Source organism: Protopterus annectens, chromosome 3.part1 (assembly GCF_019279795.1).
Source record: "Protopterus annectens isolate FY-2018-M chromosome 3.part1, PAN1.0, whole genome shotgun sequence".
Taxonomy (NCBI): domain Eukaryota; kingdom Metazoa; phylum Chordata; order Ceratodontiformes; family Protopteridae; genus Protopterus; species Protopterus annectens.
The window spans coordinates 839105553-839126492 of NC_056732.1; the positions used below are offsets into that span (position 1 = coordinate 839105553).

The 20940-nt window shown below is 44.0% G+C and overlaps 1 protein-coding gene across 2 annotated transcripts in view; it reads left to right on the forward strand.

Moving 5' to 3' along the window:
• Positions 1 to 20940, forward strand: part of TSHZ1 (teashirt zinc finger homeobox 1) — a 450739-nt gene that overhangs the window by 426598 nt on the left and 3201 nt on the right. For both annotated transcript variants that reach the window (XM_044067114.1, XM_044067113.1), the window contains exon 2: positions 20504 to 20940. This exon is cut by the window's right edge and continues 3201 nt beyond it. In XM_044067114.1, coding sequence (XP_043923049.1) covers positions 20504 to 20940 — 437 coding nt within the window. The remainder of the gene's footprint in view (positions 1 to 20503) is intronic.

A 20940-nucleotide genomic window follows, 5' to 3' on the forward strand; every position in this document is an offset into this window, starting at 1 on the left:
TCAGTAAATCTGTGATGGATGTCATTTTGGAAGCCAGAAGGCCTAGTACTAGAAAATCTTATGCTGATAAATGGAAGAGATTCTGTGTTTGGAACCAAGCACAAAGAACAGACACAGCAAAACCAAATATCCCTCAGATTTTACAATACTTGACTGAGATGCTTGACAAGGGCCTATCTTTTTCCTCAATAAAAATCCATGCCTCTGCCATCTCGGCTCAAATTTTCTCATCCTCTGCTAAAACAGTATCTTAGAGGGGCCAAAAATTTAAGGCCTCCCAGAAGATCACCAACTCCTGCATGGGACCTCAATTTTGTGCTGGAAAAACTCACCCTGCCTCCTTTTAAACCAGCAGCTACTGCGGATATAACATTTTTATCTTGGAAGACAGCTTTCCTTTTGGCAATCACGTCAGTAAGAAGGGTTTCAGAACTGCAGGCTCTCATGGCTGTGGAGCCTTTTATTACATTTTACCCGGACAGGGTGTCCCTCAGGACCAATCCTTCCTTCCTTTTATGCCTAAGGTGGTATCCAGTGTGGCTCTTAACCAAACTATTCACCTGCCAACATTTTACCCAAATCCGTAGAACAAGGGGGAGCTGATTCCGCATTCATTGAACGTACACAGACAACTAAGATTCTACTTAAACAGGACCAAATCTCTAGGAAAGTCTGAGCAACTACTGGTGGCATTTGCTTCAGGATCAGAGGGGAAGGCTATATCAAAGCAGACTATTTCTAAATGGATAAGCCACTGCATTCGTTTCTGTTACTTCCACCATGATAAACCTGTGACCAAGGAATTCAGGTCACATTCCACCAGGGCTTCCTCTACCTCAGCAGCCTTTCTCAGAGGAGTTCCAACCAAAGACATTCTAGAAGCTGCTACTTGGAGCTCTGTTCATACCTTCACAAAGCATTATCATTTGCCTCTCTTCTCCAAATCCAGGGCAGGCTTTGCCACTGCAGTTCTGCAGGGCCTTATAGCTGCTCCTAATGCTATTTAGTTCCATCCTCCCATCCATAGCTTTGGGATTCTACCCAAATGTAATGACTGCAACAGTGAAACACGAAGAACATAGTACCGTTGTGTACACTTACCATAAATGTAGATGTTCGAGTGTATTCACTCTTGCAGTCCGGGTTACCCACCCGCCATCCCCCTTTTCTATAACTTCTCTTTCCTTCACTATATTCTAAAGCCTTTGTGGTGTATTTGCTTTTAGATGAAAGTAAAGTTTATGTTGCTAATAATTTATATATATATGTATATATTTTTTTTTTTTGTTCCCCATTTGGAGGGCACCTGACATCTGGGGCAAGCAAAACTGAATAAAATGGCGTCGGCTGCATGTTTTATACCCCTGATGACCTGACATCATGGAAGAGGAGACAGCAACCGACACAGGACCCAAGACTTTGTTATTCAGGCCGACTGAGGGTAACCTGCCAGCAGATTACCCAAATGTAATGACTGCAGCAGTGAATACACTCGAACATCTACATTTATGGTAAGTGTACACAACTGTACTTTCAGCTACCACAAATACAATATTCTCCATCCATCGACCCATTCAGGGATATGCCACCTAGTCCCTTCTTGGAAGTCAAACCTCCAAAATTGCCGTCCGTATGCTCGTCCGATCTACTAAGAGCCTGTCTGAGACCGACATATTGAGACTGGTAGACCAGCACCTTACGGCTAGGGGGTTCCAGTCGAGACCTTGAAGCTCTCTGTTCTGACTCCTCCAACATCAACTGCCGATAATTTCTTCATCTACAGTTCTGAAGGTCTTGAGTTCCTCTGAGCCCTGGGCACTGGAGGTCTCCCGGGGTCGTGATTTTACGGTCAGGTCCGCGGGACTTTGATGGATTTCCTTTCATTCGGAACTGTCCATGTCTCTCGGCACCTCAACCTTTGTAAGATTGACTCAGGCTTCTGTTCCAGAGGCTGCCACCTTGGTGCGGGATGTGACCCCGGTTCCGAAGGAGTCTTTCAGTTCCGGGCTCCCATCCCTCTACGGGGGGCCACCCTTTAGGGTAATGGAGAAGCCATTGTCCATTGGAGACTCTCAGTGTTTGCCATCTCTGTTGTGACAGATTTATACCTCCTCTAGACCGGAGCTACAGTCAGTCTCACCCCCAGGGCAGAGGGCATAAAAGTCCCAGGTGACTCCCACCTTAGTGGTCTCCTCTTCAGACATTTCCGTGGAACATCCCCCCCAAAGGAGTTCCTATAAAGAAGTGCAAGAGAAAGCACCTAGACTCCCTGGAAGAGTCCTTCACAGAAGATGCTGATTTTGATGAAGGAGAATGTTCCCCCTGGTCAACCCCTGCTGATGTTTCCTTCGGGGACATCCTGGAAATCCTGAAACAGAGGGGTGGCTTATCTTCCATTCAACCTTCCTCAGAGGAATCTGTAGACCTGGAGGCTTTTCGTGCCCAACCCTCCACTTCTTGGATCTCTCCGCCCAGTGATGATCTCATTAAAATCATTCCTCAGCAGGCGTGGAAGATGCCCAACTCCATAGAGCCAATCCCCAAGAGACCTGACCGGATATTATCAGCACCTAAAGATGAACCGCATTGGGTTAAGGGAGTTCCTGTTGACGCCATGGTGATGGCGGCTGCCACCAAGAAGGAACTCGCTGAAGAGAGTTCTACTATCCATCTTCTTAACAAGGAGTTTAGGATGTTTGATAGATTTGGAAAGCATGTTTATGCTTGAACGACCTTCGCTCTAAGGTTCTTGACCTGGAGGCTTTTCGTGCCCAACCCTTCACTTCTTGGATCTCTCCGCCCAGTGATGATCTCATTAAAATCATTCCTCAGCAGGCGTGGAAGATGCCCAACTCCATAGAGCCAATCCCCAAGAGACCTGACCGGATATTATCAGCACCTAAAGATGAACCGCATTGGGTTAAGGGAGTTCCTGTTGACGCCATGGTGATGGCGGCTGCCACCAAGAAGGAACTCGCTGAAGAGAGTTCTACTATCCATCTTCTTAACAAGGAGTTTAGGATGTTTGATAGATTTGGGAAGCATGTTTATGCTTGAACGACCTTCGCTCTAAGGTTCTTGAACTATGTGGCACACTTCAGATTGCAGACAGATTTGATTAAAGAACTAAGTACCGTCTCAGGAGCAGTGGCTGAAGAGGTCTGTGACAGTTTCCTCTCTGCTTGCAACATTAGATGCTATCTCCAACTTGTCCATGAGGCTCATTGTTCATGCAGCCGAGGGGACAACCACAGTAGCGGGTTCAGGTAAAGCCATCAGAAGACACTCCTGGATGCGCTTGTGTGACTTTGTGGAGCTATTCAAAGTGTCATTCGTCAGCGCTCCTTTTGACGGATCCATCCTTTTTTGGCCGAAGGTTATAGACACTCTAGCCAGAAGTGAGCAAGATGGTAAGACCCTGTATGCCATAGGCATACGTTTCTCCACTCCTCAGAGGCCTTATTCTAGGAACCAAAGGAGTGGGAGACTATGGTTTAGAAAATCCAAAGGGCCTTTCCAAGACTCACAAGGTAAAGCCCCCCCGGAGCAGAGGAGGAAGCAGTGGAAGATGCTGCTCTAGGGGCAGAAATGGACCGCAGAATCAGGGGTCCAGAGAATCTTTCTCTGGAACTTCCTGTCAGCATCCCTGAAGGGGTGCCTGATTGCCCTCCTCTGGAGGCAGTCAGGGGGTGATTATCCCTGCTCCTACTGGCCTGGCAATTAATAACTTGGGACAAATGGGTGCAGAGGATAATATCCAGAGGCTACCAAATTCCACTATCTGTAAGTCCCAAAACCCAGAAAAAAACTCCCAGATGTGCTACCCAATCAAAGGGAAGCAACAGTCTTAGAAATTCAAAAACTGCTCGAAAAAAGAGTCATCCAAGAAGTCCCACCATACCAAACAGGATCCAGGGTTTACTCAAGATTCTTTTTAGTGACAAAAAAACAGGGGACTGCAGATCCATTTTGTATCTCAGCCACTTCAACAAGGCAGTTCAACAAACCAAACTCCGGATGGTCTGTGTACAGTCTATACTTACATTTTTTTTGGAAAAAGGCAACTGGATGTGCTCTGTAGACCTCCAAGATGCTTATTACCACATAAAAATGGAAAAAAGCTCCAGGAGGTTTCTACACCTCCGGCTAGGAGACATTTCCAGTTCAAAGCACTAACCTTTGGTCTCACCACAGCCCTCAGAGTGTTCACCAAATGCATGGCAGGGTTGCAGCTCACCTCAGACTGCAAGGTTTTTGAGTCTTTCCATATCTCGATGACCGGTTCCTCACCGCTACCACCAGGTGTCTTTTAGAACAGGCAAGAGATTACACCATAAATGTTTGCACATCTCTAGGCATAACAATAAATTTTGAAAAATCCAACCTTCAGCCTTCTCCGCAACTGAATTTCATTGGTGCTCATTTAAATACTGTTTTGGGGATTGGTTCTCTCCCCTCAGAAAGACTACAAAGCTTGAGAGTCCAAGTCACACAAATTCTCCAAAACAACAGGGTTCCAGCAAGACTTGTCCTTCAAGCCTTAGGCTCAATGGCTGCTTCAATCACTCTGGTTCCTCTAGCGAGGTTTCATATGAGAATACTGCAGTGGTTACTAGCAACCAGTGGTCTCTGATACACCAACCAATGTCTTATTTAGTCTTGATTACAAACAGGACCTCAAATGGTGGCTTCACTCCGACCAGATTCTCTTGATCCTGCCTCAGCCCCAAGCCATAGTGACCACGGATGCTTCCCAGATAGGGTAGGGGGTGAGCATTACCTGGGAAAGACAGTCCAAGGCACATGGTCCCAATTGGAGTCCAATTTCCACATCATTGTTTTGGAAATGAGGGCAGTGCTGTTAGCATTGCAAGCATTCCAAGATGCCCTTCCTCTAGGGACAGTAGTAATTTAGACAGACAACATGTCGATAGTCTGGTATGTCAACAAACAGGGGGGAAGCCAGTCTTGCCCACTATGTCGAGAAGCACTCGGATATTGGCATTCGGTGAGATGTTCTTCGTGTTTCACTGTTGCAGTCATCACATTTGGGTTATCTGCCTGCAGGTAGCTCTGTCGGCCTGATACCAGAGTCTTGGGATTTCTGCATCGGATGCTGTCGCTTCTTCCATGACGTCAGGATGTCATGGGTATAAAACATGCAGCTGACACTATTACATGAGCTTTTCTTGCCGTGCAGTGTCCAAAGCAGAAGCAGTTCACAAGTGCCAGTCCGCCACCTCCTGAAATTTTCATTTTTCTAGTTTCTGACCTGAAGTCTTCTAAAAGATAAGTACCCTGTTGGGTATCCTTTTTTCTTGCTCTAACCGATGTCAGAAAAAGTTAATAATTATCTTCCCTGTTGAAAGCAAATACCTCACAGAGATTTTCATTCTTACTGCATCACCTTTTTAGGCCCAGACCACAATGTTCCTCGCTGTCGGTTTTGTGCCTTGTTCAACACTCTAACTATTCGTCATCGGGCTATTTTTGTCGTTAAATTCTTTCGCTCTCATTCTCCGTTTTCCGAAATGGCTTCGATAAGCCCTCCGATTACCGATCTTCCAAAAATATGTAAGGATAAAGACAGACTCAGACCGCATAGGACGGTACTCAGTGAGGCGCCTTCACAGCCCCTTATACTCGCTTTTAAAGATTCACAGGCCTCTGCTGAGACCCTTTCGGAGTCCAGTATGCCACAAGTTGCTTCTTCGACTATGGAACCTGCGGATATCTCTACCTTGGTTGGGTCCAGGACCGCTGTGAAGGCACCGGCTTCTGAGGGTGCATTCCAGCCTTCCGATGTTCATATTAAACTGACATCTTCAGTTTTGACTAAAACTACCAAGTTTCTCAGGCCCGGAGTTCGCACTACGCCTAGATAACAGGCGACCAAAGTGATTGCTCAAGCTCCTATGCCACAGAAAGAAATGCTTAAAATGGCTGAAGACCTTATAATTTTAATTAGGGGAAGCCAGCCTTCCCCCTCTATAAGACAAAGGATTGATTTTCCTTCTGAACCTACAGACAGTGAGTCCAATGACTGTGATCCTGCTGATTACCAAGACATTCCCTTATCTTCCTATGAGGATTAAGATGCAGAGGATTCCATCCCCTCTGTCTCCCCTCCAGATGACTTTTCTTCTGGTGAAACCTTGCATATCTTAAGAGAGCATTTCCGCTGGGAATGCCAGGACTACCCACAGTCCAAAAAGAGACTCAGAGAATTTTTAGACTTGCCTCAGCACAGGCCTCTAGCTATCCCCACTGTTCTGGAAATTGTAGATGATGTCTTCTAGGAATCCAGACTTATCCCTGATACTTTGCCTCAAGTGGACAGGAATCCTGTCAGGTACTACAGAGTACCTAACTCCCACAAGTTTCTCTTTAAGAATTGTACTGCGGTTCCACAGACTATTTCCCAGGGACCTAAAAGCATTAAGGCTACAACAGCCAAAGCCCTACCCCTTCAGAGAGGGACTCTAGGGCTTTAGACAGATGGGGTAAGAAGATGTACACCTCTGCTACTGTTGCCATCAGGGCTTTAAATTGCCAGTTTCATATGGTAAAGTATCAGCAACATATTATGGAGCTAATTATGGAGCTAATTAAACCAAAAATTATGTTGATTCCTGATTGTGCAGAACATAAAGATTTACAAGAGTTAATGCATTCTGCTAACCAAGTTGGAAAACGTACTTTGCAATGTGGTTTTGATGCCTTAGCAGCATCTTGCAGGGCTACTGTCACTGGGTCTGTTCTTAGAAGGCATGCTTGGCTTAAGGAACATATCTTGCCAGACTATGTCAAAGCAAAATTACTAGATGCACCATTAAATCAAGAACACCTGTTTGGCAGTAAAGCAGAAGAAGTCCTCAAAAAGATGGAGGAAAAAGCCAAATCTATGCAAACTGTTAAGTATTTCCTACAGGTGCAGCCACCTAGATTCAGTAGGCATTGGCCTTTTAAAGTCTGGTCCTTTCCAGTCCCTCCCAGACCTTCTCAGTCCTAACCCAGGGGCAGCAGACCACCACGATTACAGTCTCAGGGTATGCACAGATCTAAGCAATGGAGTGCTCCCACCTCTAAAATGGGGAGTAGTAAGCCACCATCGTATGGTAAAATCTCACAATGACTTATCCTTAACTCTTCCAAGCCTTGCCCAAGTACTTGCACCCTTAGGAGGAAAGCTTGCCCTACATGCAAAAAACTGGGAGTACATCACTCATGACAGATGGGTCTTGAACACTGTATCCCAGGAATACAGATTCTACTTCCACTCACTGCCAACCCCAAGCGAATGGCCAGTCCTCCTCCCAAACCAGTGGGAAGAGGCCCAAAAGCAAGAACTTTCTCTTCTCAGTATCAAGGCTATTCAACCTGTCCAAGCAGAGGATAGGGAACAAGGTTTTTACTCCAGACTGGTAACCAGGAAAGACATCTCTTGGCGCCCTGTCCTGGATCTGTCTATTCTCAACACCTTCCTGGCTGTTCCAAGGTTCTAGATGCTTACTCTCCAACAGCTGCTTCCTGTGCTAGCAAAGGACTCCTGGCTAGCCACCCTAGACTTAAAATAAGCTTATCTGCACATCCCCATAAGGGAATCTTGCAGGAAATACCTATGTTTCAGAGCAGGCTCTATGCAGTAAAAGTTCCCTGCACTTCCCTTTGGCTTATCTGCTGCACCCAGGGTATTCACAAAATGCCTAGCTCCAGCCGTTGCATATTGCAGGCAGAGAAAAATTCAAATGTACCCATACTTGGACCATTGCCTGATTCAGGCGGACAGTCAGGAATTGCTATTCCAGCACCTGACATTTGTAAAGAGACTTCTAACTTCACTGGGGTACACCATCAAAAAAAATAAATCCCATCAGGTATGCAGCCAACAGATTGTATTCCTGGGAGCAAGCTTGAACGCAACTTCCCAGATGGCATTCCTCACTCCCGAAAAACAAATGTATTTGACAAACTTCTTGAATCTACTGGCCGCCAAAACCTAGTTATCTGCAAGAAAAATACTGCAAGCCCTAGGGTTCATGGCCTCTTGCATTCTACTAATTCTGTATGCAAGAATGCATATGAGGAAACTTCAATGGTACTTAAAGTCTCTGGTGTCAACATTCTCAGGACCTGGAAACAACGGCTCCTATCATTCCTTGCCAAAGGGCAGAGTTCCTTTGGTGGGCAGAGGTTTGCTACCACAACAAAGGGACTCCCTTTCACTCTACCCCCAAATCCCTAACAAACGCATCTGACTAGGCATGGGGGGCTCACATGGCAGGACAAGGTATTCAGGGCAAATGGAACCCAAAGCAAATGCACCTTCATATCATTCAAAAAGAAATGTTAGCTGAACAGAATGCTCTGACAGCCTTCAAAAGCCTTATTCTTTCAGGGCAACTATTGATGGACAACACCACAGGGTATGTGGTACATAAACAAGCAGGGGGGAACCTATTCCTACCCACTCTACAGGTTAGCCATGGCTCTGCGGATCACAGCCTTGAGCAATCAAGTGCACCTACAACCTCAGTTCCTGCCAGGCAAACTAAATTCACTGGCAGATGACTTGAGCAGACATCTAACGGACCCGCACAAGTGGAAACTGGAGCCCAAATCATTCAAGCTGGTGATCCACAGGTGGGGGGCACCAGAGGTGGACCTCTTTGCTTCCCCTCAGAACTTTAAATTGAGCAACTGTTGCACCAGAACTCCCCACAGCCAAGCATGGAAAGTGTATGCTCTATCCTTTACATGGGGAAAACCTCTCAATCTATGCCTTTCCCCCTCTGCCCCTCCTCTCGAAGGTTCTACTAAAGATCAAACAGGACAAGCCAAGGACAATCCTGACTGCACCAGACTGGTACCCACCTTTGCGCAGTCTGACAGTACTGCCATCTTGGCACCTGCCCAGACCCCCTCCCTGCTGTCCCAGCAGGAGGGCCAGATTTTGCATTCTCAGCTACAAACCCTGAACCTAGCAGCCTGGTTCATCCCCTGAACCCTCAGTAAACAGGTGCTGGATGTCATCCTGGAGGTAAAAAGGCCTAATACTAGAAACTCCTATTCAGAAAAGTGGAAAAGATACTGTTCTTAGAGCCAGTCTCCGTGAATGGACGCAACTGTGCCCAGCTTACCTCATATACTAGATTACTTAACAGAAATGTTCCACAAAGGCCTAGCCTTCTCTTCAATTAAGATTCATGCCTCTGCTGTCTCAGCTCATTATTAATAATACTGAGCCCACCCCTCTTCTCTCATCCTCTGGTCAAACAGTTCCAGAGAAGAGCCAAAAATTTAAGACCCTCCCCCAGGAGAGCTCCCACTCCAGTCTGGGACCTTTACTTTGCCAAAGGTGGTATCTAGTGTGTGCTTTAAACCAATCCATTCATTTGCAACCTTTTTCCCTAATTCTCAGAATAAAGGGGAAAGAATCCTGCACTCCCTGGACGTGCACAGGCAGCTCAGGCTCTATCTGAACAGGACTAAACCTTTCAGAAAATGTGACCAGCTGCTAGTCAGCTTTGCTACAGGGGCAGAGGGCAAGGCCATTTCAAAGCAAACCATTTCTACATGGATAACACACGGCATCCAGTTCTCCTGCAAACATCATGGGAAACCTGCCCCACAGGGGATCAGAACTCATTCCACTAGGGCTACATCAACCTCTACAGCATTTCTTAGGGGAGTCCCTGCCAGGGACATCCTGGAGCTCTATATACACCTTCACCAAGCATTACTACTTACCTATTTTTTCTTAATCTAGAGCTGGATTTGCTACAGCAGTCTTACAGGGCCTGCTTGCCAGCCTAATGCTTCTTGACTGCCTCCACCCATCCTCAGCTTTGGGAATCATCCCAAATATGATGACTGCAACAGTGAAACATGAAGAACATAGTACAGTTGTGTACGCTTACCATAAATGTAGATGTTCAAGTGTATTCACTGTTGCAGTCCTGGTTACCCTCCCTCCAGCCCCCTGACTTCTCTCTATTCCTTTTTGTTTGGCCATATCTTATAACATTGTTTTTTACTTTCTACTGGGGGTGTTCCACACCATGTAAATGCCTCCTATTGTGGGGGCTTCTGACATCTGAGGCAAGAAAAATTGATGTAATGGCGTTGGCTGCATGTTTTATACCCATGACGTCCTGATGTCATGGAAGAAGCGACGGCATCCGATGCAGAAATACCAAGACTCTGGTATTCAGGCCAACCGAGGGCTCCCTGCAGGCAGATAACCCAAATGTGATGACTGCAACAGTGAATATACTCTAACATCTAGATTTATGTAAGTGTACACAACTGTACTTTCTTCCAACTGTGTTCTGATAGCAATGCACATTCCGGGAAGTTCCAACATGATAGCGGACAAAATGAGCAGAATTATTCTTATGCCTCACAAGTGTTCTCTGACCTCTGTACTGGCGGACAGGATTTTTTGCCACTGGGGCCAAACTTGCTGCAACCTCTTTGCTTCTCCCCTGAACAACAAGTGCAGAAGTTACTTTGCCCTAATCTCCCCCCTCCGGGGGAGTCACCCAGAGATGCTCTTATCCACGTTTGGCCTCCCAGTCTGTTATATGCCTTTCCCAACTCCTCTTGTATCACAATTCCTAAAGAAAGCCAAAAAGGACGGAGAATTCAGTAATCCTCGTTGCGGCCTTCTGGCCTCGACAAGTTTGGTTTTCCTTCCTTTGGCCTGATCTGAAACCATGGATTTTGGACCCAGTTTCAGATCTGCTAACTCACCCAGAGGGTATGGTTCATTCCATTCTTCAACATCTCAAGCTCACTGTGTGGCTTCTACAATTCCCATGATTGCCAGGCATCCTTTACTTTCTTCCCCTGTCCAGTTTATTATTATTGCTCATCACAAACCTTCTACTAGAAAACTGTATCAAGGCAAATGGGCAAAATTTACTAGATGGGTCTCGACTAAAGGACTGGACCCTTATGCCAGTCCCATTCATGAAGTTCTGGACTTTCTAAATACACTTTTTCAGTCTGGTTCCTCTCATCTACAATAAAAGTTCATCTGGCAGTGATTTCAAATTTCCATTCAGGCTGGAATGACTCTCCTCTAATGTCTCACAAGCTTTGTAAAGCTTTCTTGAAGGGACTCGTGCTACTAAAACCCCCATTTAAAGAACCACCTCCCCCATGGGATCCAACTACTGTTCTTCAAGCTCTTACCAAGACCCCCTTTGAACCATCAGCATTTTGTGATTTGAAGTATTTATCCTGGAAGACCTTATTTTTGGTGGCCATTACTTCCGCAAGAAGGGTTAGAAGTGGAAGACCCTATCATGCAAATCGTCCTACCTAATTCTTCGTAAAGATAGATTTGCACTGAGAACAAATTCATCCTTTTTACTGAAAGTAGTCTCCGAATCCAACATTAATCGGTCACTACAGTTGCCAGTCTTTTTCCCTAATTTTTCTAACAAAGGGGAATATGCCCTTCATTTACTAGATGTGCACAGACAACTACGTTTTTATCTTCACAGAATTAAGGAATTTAGAAAATCGGATCAGTTATTTGTAGTATTTTTTTCCTTCCATATGGGCAGTCCAGTTGCTAAGGTTACTTTAGCTAAATGGCTTAGAGACTGCATCACATTCATCTATCATTCTTGAGGACTTCAACTTCCCAGAACAGTTCAAGGCCATTCAACAAGAGCTGTGGCGACATCAGCAGTTTTTCATGCTAGAGCTTCTCTAGATTACATTTGTGCAGCAGCAGCCACATGGTCTTCTCATCAAACCTTTATCACTCATTACAAATTAGATCAGGTCTCGTGGGATCAAGCATCATTTGGCTGTATGGTGCTTAGGAATCTTCTTCCATGAGACCTCCCAAGGCTAAAGTAGCTGGGGATTCTGTCCTACTGTCAAGGATTGGGTGAAGATTAACAACATCAGATAAAGAAGTTATGTCTTACTGTAACGTTCCGTCTGTGTTGTTGATCTTCACCACTCCTTGACATCCCCACCCCACCTTCCCCCATCCCGAGACTCTTAGTAGATCGGATTAACCCTAAGCTAGTTTCTCAATAAAGGGCTCATATATGGTCTCTTTCTCTATACTCTTTTTATAGTGAACCATAATTTGTTTTTTCTATATACTGTTTATTTGGCAAACCCAATCTGAGGTAATCTCTGTGAGGAGCATTATGGGTAGTGCCTGGCTCGAAAATTTGGAGAGCGCGAGCTGGAAGATATGGCCGAGTTGGTTCGGAAACGAACCCACTGTCAAGGATTGGTGAAGATCAACAACACAGATGGAATGTTACGGTAAGACATAACTTCTTTTTTATAGGATCCCTTCTTCTGTAAGGTCCTTAAGTATAGCTTGAAAGTAGCTCATGCCAATAAGATGAGCCTTTTTATGCCTTTAATCTTAGTTAAAAAAATATAATTTTTCAGTCTTAATTTAGTCTTGTGTAGTCTTGGTACAATGTTGAAGCTTCATAATCCATAGTGGATCAAATCTTGAAGTATAAAGCTGCTTATCTGACTTGCACCACTTGTTGCTTGTGTATTTTGATGCAGCTGAGATACTTAAGGTACCTTTTATAATATTGAAGTGGCTCACACTAATTTTCGTTTGATTAGACTTGTGATTTTCTTATTACATATTGAATAGCCATTTGATATGATAAGAAGTCCACCATCTATAACATCAAGTCAGGAATGATGCTGTAAGTGCTAAGACTGTTAATCCGAGAAAATTTTTCTGAGACTGTTAAGCACCCTCCTCTATTCTATAATCTAGTGTGGTGCCTTGTCTTGTCTTGATTGCTTTGCTACAAATTATATACCTCCAGACTGCAGTATTTATTTTTTATGTGAATTTCTAATTTTGAGTAAAAAAAATCCTAATCCTATCCGTCATGTACCTTTATTTCCACTTTTCTTCTACTCAGAATCTTTCCTTGTCCTAAGCCTAAGCCCTGTCACAAACAGAGGAACACATTTTCCTTAAGTAAACGTGTGGGTGGAACATCCCTCACACAGAAGCACAAGTGTCTGTATTGCCCAGCTCCTGTCGTTTTGTTCCACAAGTGAAACAGCACCTTATGAATGTGCCAAAGGAGTAGAAACACCTTAATACTGTTAGTGTCAAATTTCATCTGCTTCATTGCACCTTTTCTAGAATGCAGAATAACCTGCACCAGATCGGGTCAGACATGGCACACAGTCTAAATCCCAGCAGCAGTCAGCTAGGACTAAACCTAGTTCCCAGGGTAACTTCTAGCAGGGTTGTGAGCCTGGAGGTAAAGGATTTTGGCAAAACCAAGAAGGCTGCAGTGCGCTTATGGGTATTGCACTCTGGTAGCAGTCAGGGGTAATCTGTCAAACTGTCTTTGTGGAAATCCATCACCTTGGACAAGTGGGTAAATACATTCATACCCAGCAAATAAAAGTACCCATTCCAGATGAGACTTGTGCTGAGATTTCCACTCTTGCCAGACATTTCATCCTGTCATGATAAAAATCTGCAGAGCAAGAAATGTCCAACTTTCTTTCAGAAAGAGCCATCCAAGAGGTCACACTGTACTGCAGAAGGTTAGAATGTTTCTAAGTACTTTTGTTATATGTGGCAATTTTTATGTTAGTCTTTGTTCTTTTTGGTGCCCAGAAAGGCAAAAAAAAGCTAGAGTCAGTACTAGATTTAAGCAGCCTTAAACACCTTCTTCCCCAAACAAACCTTCCATCTGGCCAGAATTCAGTTAGTCTTTCTTTGTCTATCAGAATGAGGCAGCATATTCTCCTTTAACAACAGTGACATGTCAGGATTGACAAGGAATCCAACTAATTCTCATACTTTTGGGTGAAAGTCTGTTGCTGTCATCTCTGGCCTTTTGCATTGCGTCTCACCTCATTCCTCCAGAGTACCCAGAAAATGTGTTCATGGTAGCAGCCCACTAGAGACTGCAGGAAGCCAGACTGTTTCTATACCTGGCTCCCAGCTACCCCATCATTTCATGCTTTGTCTTCAAGGAGTCCCTGATGGGAATATTCCACTGTTTTAATATTATGAAGCTAGTAAATCTGCATTGAGTCCTTCCCAGATACTCAGTCATTTGGTGGACAATGTTCTTCATTGTGCATTTCTGCCTTTCACAAGTGAGACTTTCCAAGCTTTTAGCTTGCAACAAGGTTTAGCTGACCTGTGTCTGAAGGCCGTAGGATTGATGGTATTATGTACCATCAGATCAGCTTATTTCTGTTCTGCAAACAGTGATTAATGGAAACCATGAGTTTTTATGTGGAAAATCACTTTCATTCACAATGGATGTCTGCCCTAGGGTGGAGAGGGGCATAACAGTGGGAAAATGGCTGAAGGTGTCTGGATATCTTTAGAATCAAATATTCAAAATATTTACATCAGCTTGCTGGAAATGAGGGAAGTCCTGACTGTGAGCATTTCAGAACTCCCTTCCTCTTGGTTTGATGGCCATCCAGACAGACAACATGCAGAGTTTGGCTTATCAACAGAGAGGGTGCAAAACCATTTTATCCCCTTTGCTGCAAAGCTCTGTGAGTAAGGGAATGGACTGTTTCATCTCAGCTTCTTTCTATCAAGCTAGCCGCATTCCAGGAGAAGTCCATTTCCATGGAGGATAAACCGAGTCACTGTCTCTGGAGTCTGTACGAGTGGCCATCCTCAGTGTTTCTGTGACTGACAATCTGTTGTGCATGTGAATCTAGCCTTGTAGTTACCTGTTTGCTTCCCCAACCAGTGTCAAATGTTAACAGCTATTTTCCCCTAGTTCTTTAACTGGTGGGCACCCCCCTAAGATGCTGTGGCCCACAAATAACCCCTTGGACTCATTTATGCCTTTCTCTCATTTCCTCTGATCTTGAGTGTAATCCAGAAAGCCAGATTAACTTGCACAGCTTCCTACTGATGTTGAAGAATGTTTCCTGATACTTTTGCCTTATCTACTGGAAAAGCTCCTGACATTCCATGTCAGGATTCTAGTCTCACCCATCAGACTAGCCTCACCTGGACAGTTAAACTCCTGTCTTGGCTTCTGTTATGGACCAATAACTCCCGATGTTCATCGTGTTTCACTGTCGCAGTCATTACACTTGGGTTATCCTGCTGGCAGGCTACCCGCAGTCGGCCCGAGTTCCAAAGTCTAGGTCCGGCGTCTGTTGCGGTCGCCTCCTCCCTGACGTCAGTGCGCCAGGGGTATAAAAGATGCAACCGACGCCATTTTCTTCAGTCTTTCTTGCCGCGCAGTGCCCGAAGCAAAAGCAGTTCGCAAGTGCCGGTCGGCAGAGTCCTGAGATTTTCAAAATTGAGTTTCAGAACCAAAGTCTTCAATAAAGCTAAGTACCCCGTTGGGGAAACTTTTTCTTGCTCCAGACCGATGTCACTAAAAGTTAATAATTGTATTTCTTGTGGGAAGCAAATACCTCAAAAGGACTTTCACTCTTACTGTATTCCTTGCCTAGGAGCTGATCACAACGTTACTAGTTGTCGGTTTTGTGCTAGATTCAACAAACGCACTATTAAATGTTGGTTTGATTTTGCTTTACATTATTTTGGCCGAAGGTTTAATTACATAATGCCGTCGGAACAACCGACGACCGGAATTTATAAAAAATGCAAAGACGAAGAAAAGGACAGGCATCAGAGGTCCAAAACCGACGACGAAGCCTCTTCTAGGCCAGTCGCCGGTTCTTAGTGGGGCGCTTTCGCAGCCCCTGACACCCGCTACCTCAGAGCCACAGGCCTTATCCGACAGCCACGTGGAGACACCGAGGCCTGTGGAAACTCAAGGTATTGGGTCTGTGGAAAATATTCCCTCAGATGGGTCCGGAGCCGCTGAGCAGGCATCGGCTTCTGAGGGTGTTTTCAGACCTTCACAGCTTACTATTAAGCCCACTACAGTAGCCAAGGCAAAGTCAAGAACACCATTAAAGACAAGGAAACAAGGGCAGCATTCTCCTGAACAGTCATCCATGCCAAGAAACGAGATGCTTAAAATGGCCGAAGACCTAATTACTTTAATCAGGGGTTCCCATCCCCCTCCTGACAAAAGGCCTAGGCAAGACACTGACTATGATTCCTCTGACCAGGTTTCTATTTCCTCTGATTCCTCTTCTGATCAGGGATATTCTCTCCCTCCCTATGAGGACTCTGATGCAGAAGAGTCTATACCTTCAACCTCTCCGCCTGAGGATTATTCTTTTGGGGAAACCCTGCACACCATGAGGGAGCATTTCCATTGGGAGAGCCAGGATTATTCAGAATCCAAGAAAAGGCTCAGAGACTTTCTTTTATTGCCTCAGCACAGGCCCCTGGCTATTCCCCCTGTGCTTGATATTGTTGATGTTTTCTGTGAATCCAGTCTGTCTCCTGATTCTTTACCCCCTGCACCAGTCAAGCCAGACCGGTACTACAGGGTCCCTGACTCTCATAAATTTCTTTACAAAAACCCTGCTGCAGATCCAGAAACAATTTCTCAGGGTCCTAAAGGGGTTAAGGCTTCCACTGCCAAAAATCCTGTCCCCTCGGATAGGGATTCCAGAGCTCTGAATAGATGGGGGAAAAAAGTTTACACTTCTGCTTTAAATTGCCAGTTTCACACTGCCTCCTTTTGAACCAGCCAGCACAGCTGATATAAAATTCTTATCATAGAAAACTGCTCTGCTCCTAGCAATAACTTCAGCAAGAAGAGTCTCAGAGTTACAGGCATTAATGGCTGTGGAACCTTTCATCATTTTTCACCAGGACAGGGTTTCTCTTAGGACAAACCCAACATTCATGCCAAAAGTGGTTTCCAATGTGGCTCTGAACCAAACCATTCATTTACCAACTTTCTACCCAAACCCCCAGAATAAAGGGGAGAGACTTCTGCACGCTTTGGATATACACAGACAGCTACGATTCTACTTGGACAAAACAAAAGCTTTCAGAAAAAACTGAGCAACTGATTGTAGCCTATGCTGCAGGATCACAAGGAAAGCCCATCACAAAGCAGACAATTTCAAAATGGATAGGACACTGCGTTCGCTTCTGTTATGCACAACATGGCAAATCAGTGCCTAAGGGCATTAGGCCACATTCTACCAGAGCAGCAGCCACTTCAGCAGCCTTTCTCAGAGGAGTACCAACCAAAGACATTTTAGAAGCTGCAACCTGGAGTTCAGTGCACACCTTCACCAAGCACTACCACTTACCTCTCTACTCTAAATCCAGAGCAGGCTTTGCCACTGCAGTTCTGCAGGGCCTGGTAGCCTCTCCAAATCCAATTTAGACCCAGCCACCCAACCTCAGCTTTGGGATTCAACCCAAGTGTAATGACTGCAACAGTGAAACACGATGAACATAGTACAGTTGTGTACCTACCATAAATGTAGATGTTCGAGTGTATTCACTGTTGCGGTCCAGGTTACCCTCCCACCATCCCCCTTTTTTCTTTGCTGGAACTTCTCTGTACCTCTCAACTCTATACAACCTATGTGGTGTATTTGCTTGTAGATGAAGGATATGTTTATATTCGTACATGCATGCTTTTTGGCATAATTTATTCTTTTCGGCCTTCCTATCTGGGGGCACCTGACATCTGGGGCAAGAAAAACTGAAGAAAATGGCGTCGGTTGCATCTTTTATACCCCTGGCGCACTGACGTCAGGGAGGAGGCAACAGCAACCGACGCCGGACCTAGACTTTGGAACTCGGGTTATCCTGCTGGCAGGCTACCCGCAGTCGGCCAAAGTGTAAAGACTGCAACAGTGAATACACTTGAACATCTACATTTATGGTAGGTACACAACTGTACTTTTCTGTGCTACAGTGGTTAAACTAATTTCTGCTTGTAAGACATAGACACAGATGGACTAATGCCTCCATACAGGCCACCTCTAGAGGTTTAGACCCCTTCTCAGCTGCTTTATCCGTCTATTTTAGATTATCTTCCTGATGGTACTCAGCAGAGGTTTGTCATAACGGTTAAGGACATGAAAGAGATGCTGATCTAAGCGCACACACAGTCTTTTTGCACAAAGTACAGGGTTTGATTCTGACCTGTGGTTATTGGCTAGGCTTATGATAGTCTGCAGACTGATAGTTCAAGGGTCACATATTCATAGATAAGTATTAGGCTAAGCTATTCCTCTCTTGAAGTTCACTTTGCATTAATTTCCAGTTTCTAAGTGCAATTTACATTCTTTATTTACACTCTTCTTAAAGGTATGCAAAAGCATTTTTGAAGGGCACCTTCTTCCTCTCATCCTCCTTGCAGGATGCTGTCATTTCATTGGGATTTATAGTTAATGGTGGAAAAAAAATGACCCATGTTTCTAATAACAGTTGTGTCTGCCAGAAGAATTTCAGAGATGCATGCAGTGTGTGGCAAGTGGTCCTGACAATTACAGCATTACTCCTGTTTTACAGAAGATGGCTCTACTCTTACAGATCTTTTGAAATCGTAAGTATCTAACATTCATTTACATACTGAACAACTCTAAATGTACTGAACAGAATTTTCCTGAGTGAGGTGACGGTCCCTGTGGCTGAATCATGTTCTGCCATACATTTAAGTTCTTAGCACCACACCAGTTACCATCTTATAGAATTTTTATGTCCATTTCGGATGCATAATTTGTTTTTGCATGAAAAAATAACTTAATTTAAGGGAAGAAAATGTTCCTTTAGAAAAGGGCAGTTTCACCTTCTGGATGTGGCTGTCTGACTAAATAGAAAGGTATAATTTACAAAATACAACCATAAATATGCTGTTTGATACAAAGCACAGGTCTGTAGAAATTTAATTATTTCCAGTTGTGTTTGCTGTATATGCTAGGAGTTTGTCTTCAGTGTTGATGCACTCCAACGAGATAAGGGACAGTTTAAGACCTATACTAATAGCCCTATCTACACAACATAGACTTTAATGTGCAAGATTCCATTACAGATTGTTTGTATTCTGTTTACAATTTGTGTCTTTAGTGCAAAATTGCTATTGGTTGTGATAGAAAACTGTGTGGCATTACTGTCAGCACTGATACTGCAGTATTGTAATAGTGAGGAAAAGAAAGACCTGTAATTTAACACTAAATAATCAGAGGACCAGATGCAGAAGCTGCATATATGTTTGGGAGTGTTCACACTGCAGTACTGATTAATTAAATTGTCAGTCTTTTGTATAAAATGACACTGAATTACAACTACAAGAGAAGGTTTACCTTACTGTGGATTATAGCAAAGTCCGAACAGTAAGGGGCATTTGGTAAACGTTTTGGAGGGGAGTCAGAAAGGATTAAAAATCTCAAGGTGCTTAATAAGATGGCAGATCGGTTTCTATTTGTGGAGTGGGATGCAGTACAGTACAGTGCACTTCAAAGCCTACAAACCCATAGTCATGCATACAGTGGCATTGATGGCCATTGAGTCAAAAGAAAGTCTTTGGAGTAAACCTACCTAGAGATCTACATGTCACCTGCATAACAAGAATTTTGAATGGCTGCCAGAATGTTACTTCACACAGGTTGAAGTTGCATAGCTATCTAATGTTGCCAAGACTTGAACAATGTGCTCCAGAGTTCTCAATTCAGGAGCACAGCTGAGTAGAGCCATTTCTGAGAAAAGTTACGAAAATGTCATATAGAGGAGTAGCACCTGTATGTAAATGCTTAAAGTGGCAATGGCAAAACATCCTAGTACTGAAGTGAGTAAAATTATAAGCCATAGCTTATGCAAGCCTGTGGCAGTGTGTGGAGATAGACTTGTAAACAAAATAGTGGTTCCTGCTTGCTTTTTAACTGTTTATGTACATGTGACCATAGCTTAACCGTATTCAGTGACCCCATATTAAAACAAGCAGCTTGATATGTACTTCATCAGTAAATTTGTATATGCATCCATAGAAATAATCTTGACAAATCGTTAGTTTTAACAAGCGTTGTACCGGATCCATTATAGAACTGAAAATGGATGAGGTATAGTTGTGCAGTCAAGTAATACTGTTTTCATTTCATTATCTTAAGTCTATGAGATCTTGTCTGAAGTTGGTGGGAAAATTAACCAGTTGCAAAACTCCATTTAGTATTGTTTCTGCCTCTCAATTTACAAGCCACTGTGAAAATTTGTGGTTTTATGCTGTTGCTGTTTTCATATTAGCATGTAGCTGTCTAAACTTTATCTGATAATTGTATGGTTATTTGTGAGGTCCAATATACAATTTCCTGAAGTACTTTATTTCAGAACAAACTCTTCATATGACACAAGGAGTGCTTACAGTTCATTGACATCCAGAAGTGCACTGGGCTTGATTTGTAATAAAATCATATTTTCTGTGTGATAAGCTATTCCAAATTTAATGCTTACTTAACCTGTACTGATATTAGTTTGGTACGTATGTGTTTGCATTAACTTCATGTATGAGCAGGAAGTGTAACAATGTTTCCAAAAATAATGCTATTATCTTTGCCACTGCGTGTGCGTTCAAGTCTGAAATCATTATTTTTTTTATTATAGCGTATGTTCCAGAAGAAGAGTTGCAAGCAGCAGAACTCGATGAGGAGAACCTGGAAGATGATGGACTGTCTCTGGATGTGCCAGAGGGAGACTATATATGCAAGGAAGAGGAGGACTGCAAAGAGAACCAGAGCTATCAAAACTCTCCAGTCAGCACAACAACTAATCAGGACATAGGCTATGGTTCTCCTCTTAGTGACAATAGTGATCAGCTGGCAGATTTCAAAAGTACATCCTCTAAAGATGGACAAGAAAGAGATGATGTTCTAAGCACAGATGATCTTTCTGCACAAGACAGTTTAGCACAAATTAAAGCGGTATATGCAAACTTGCTTTCTGATTCTTACTGGTCCACCTTGGCTTTAGATCTCAAGAAATCCAGTGGCACTACCAGCAGCAATGGCAGCAGCCATAATGGCAGCACCAACACCACTAAT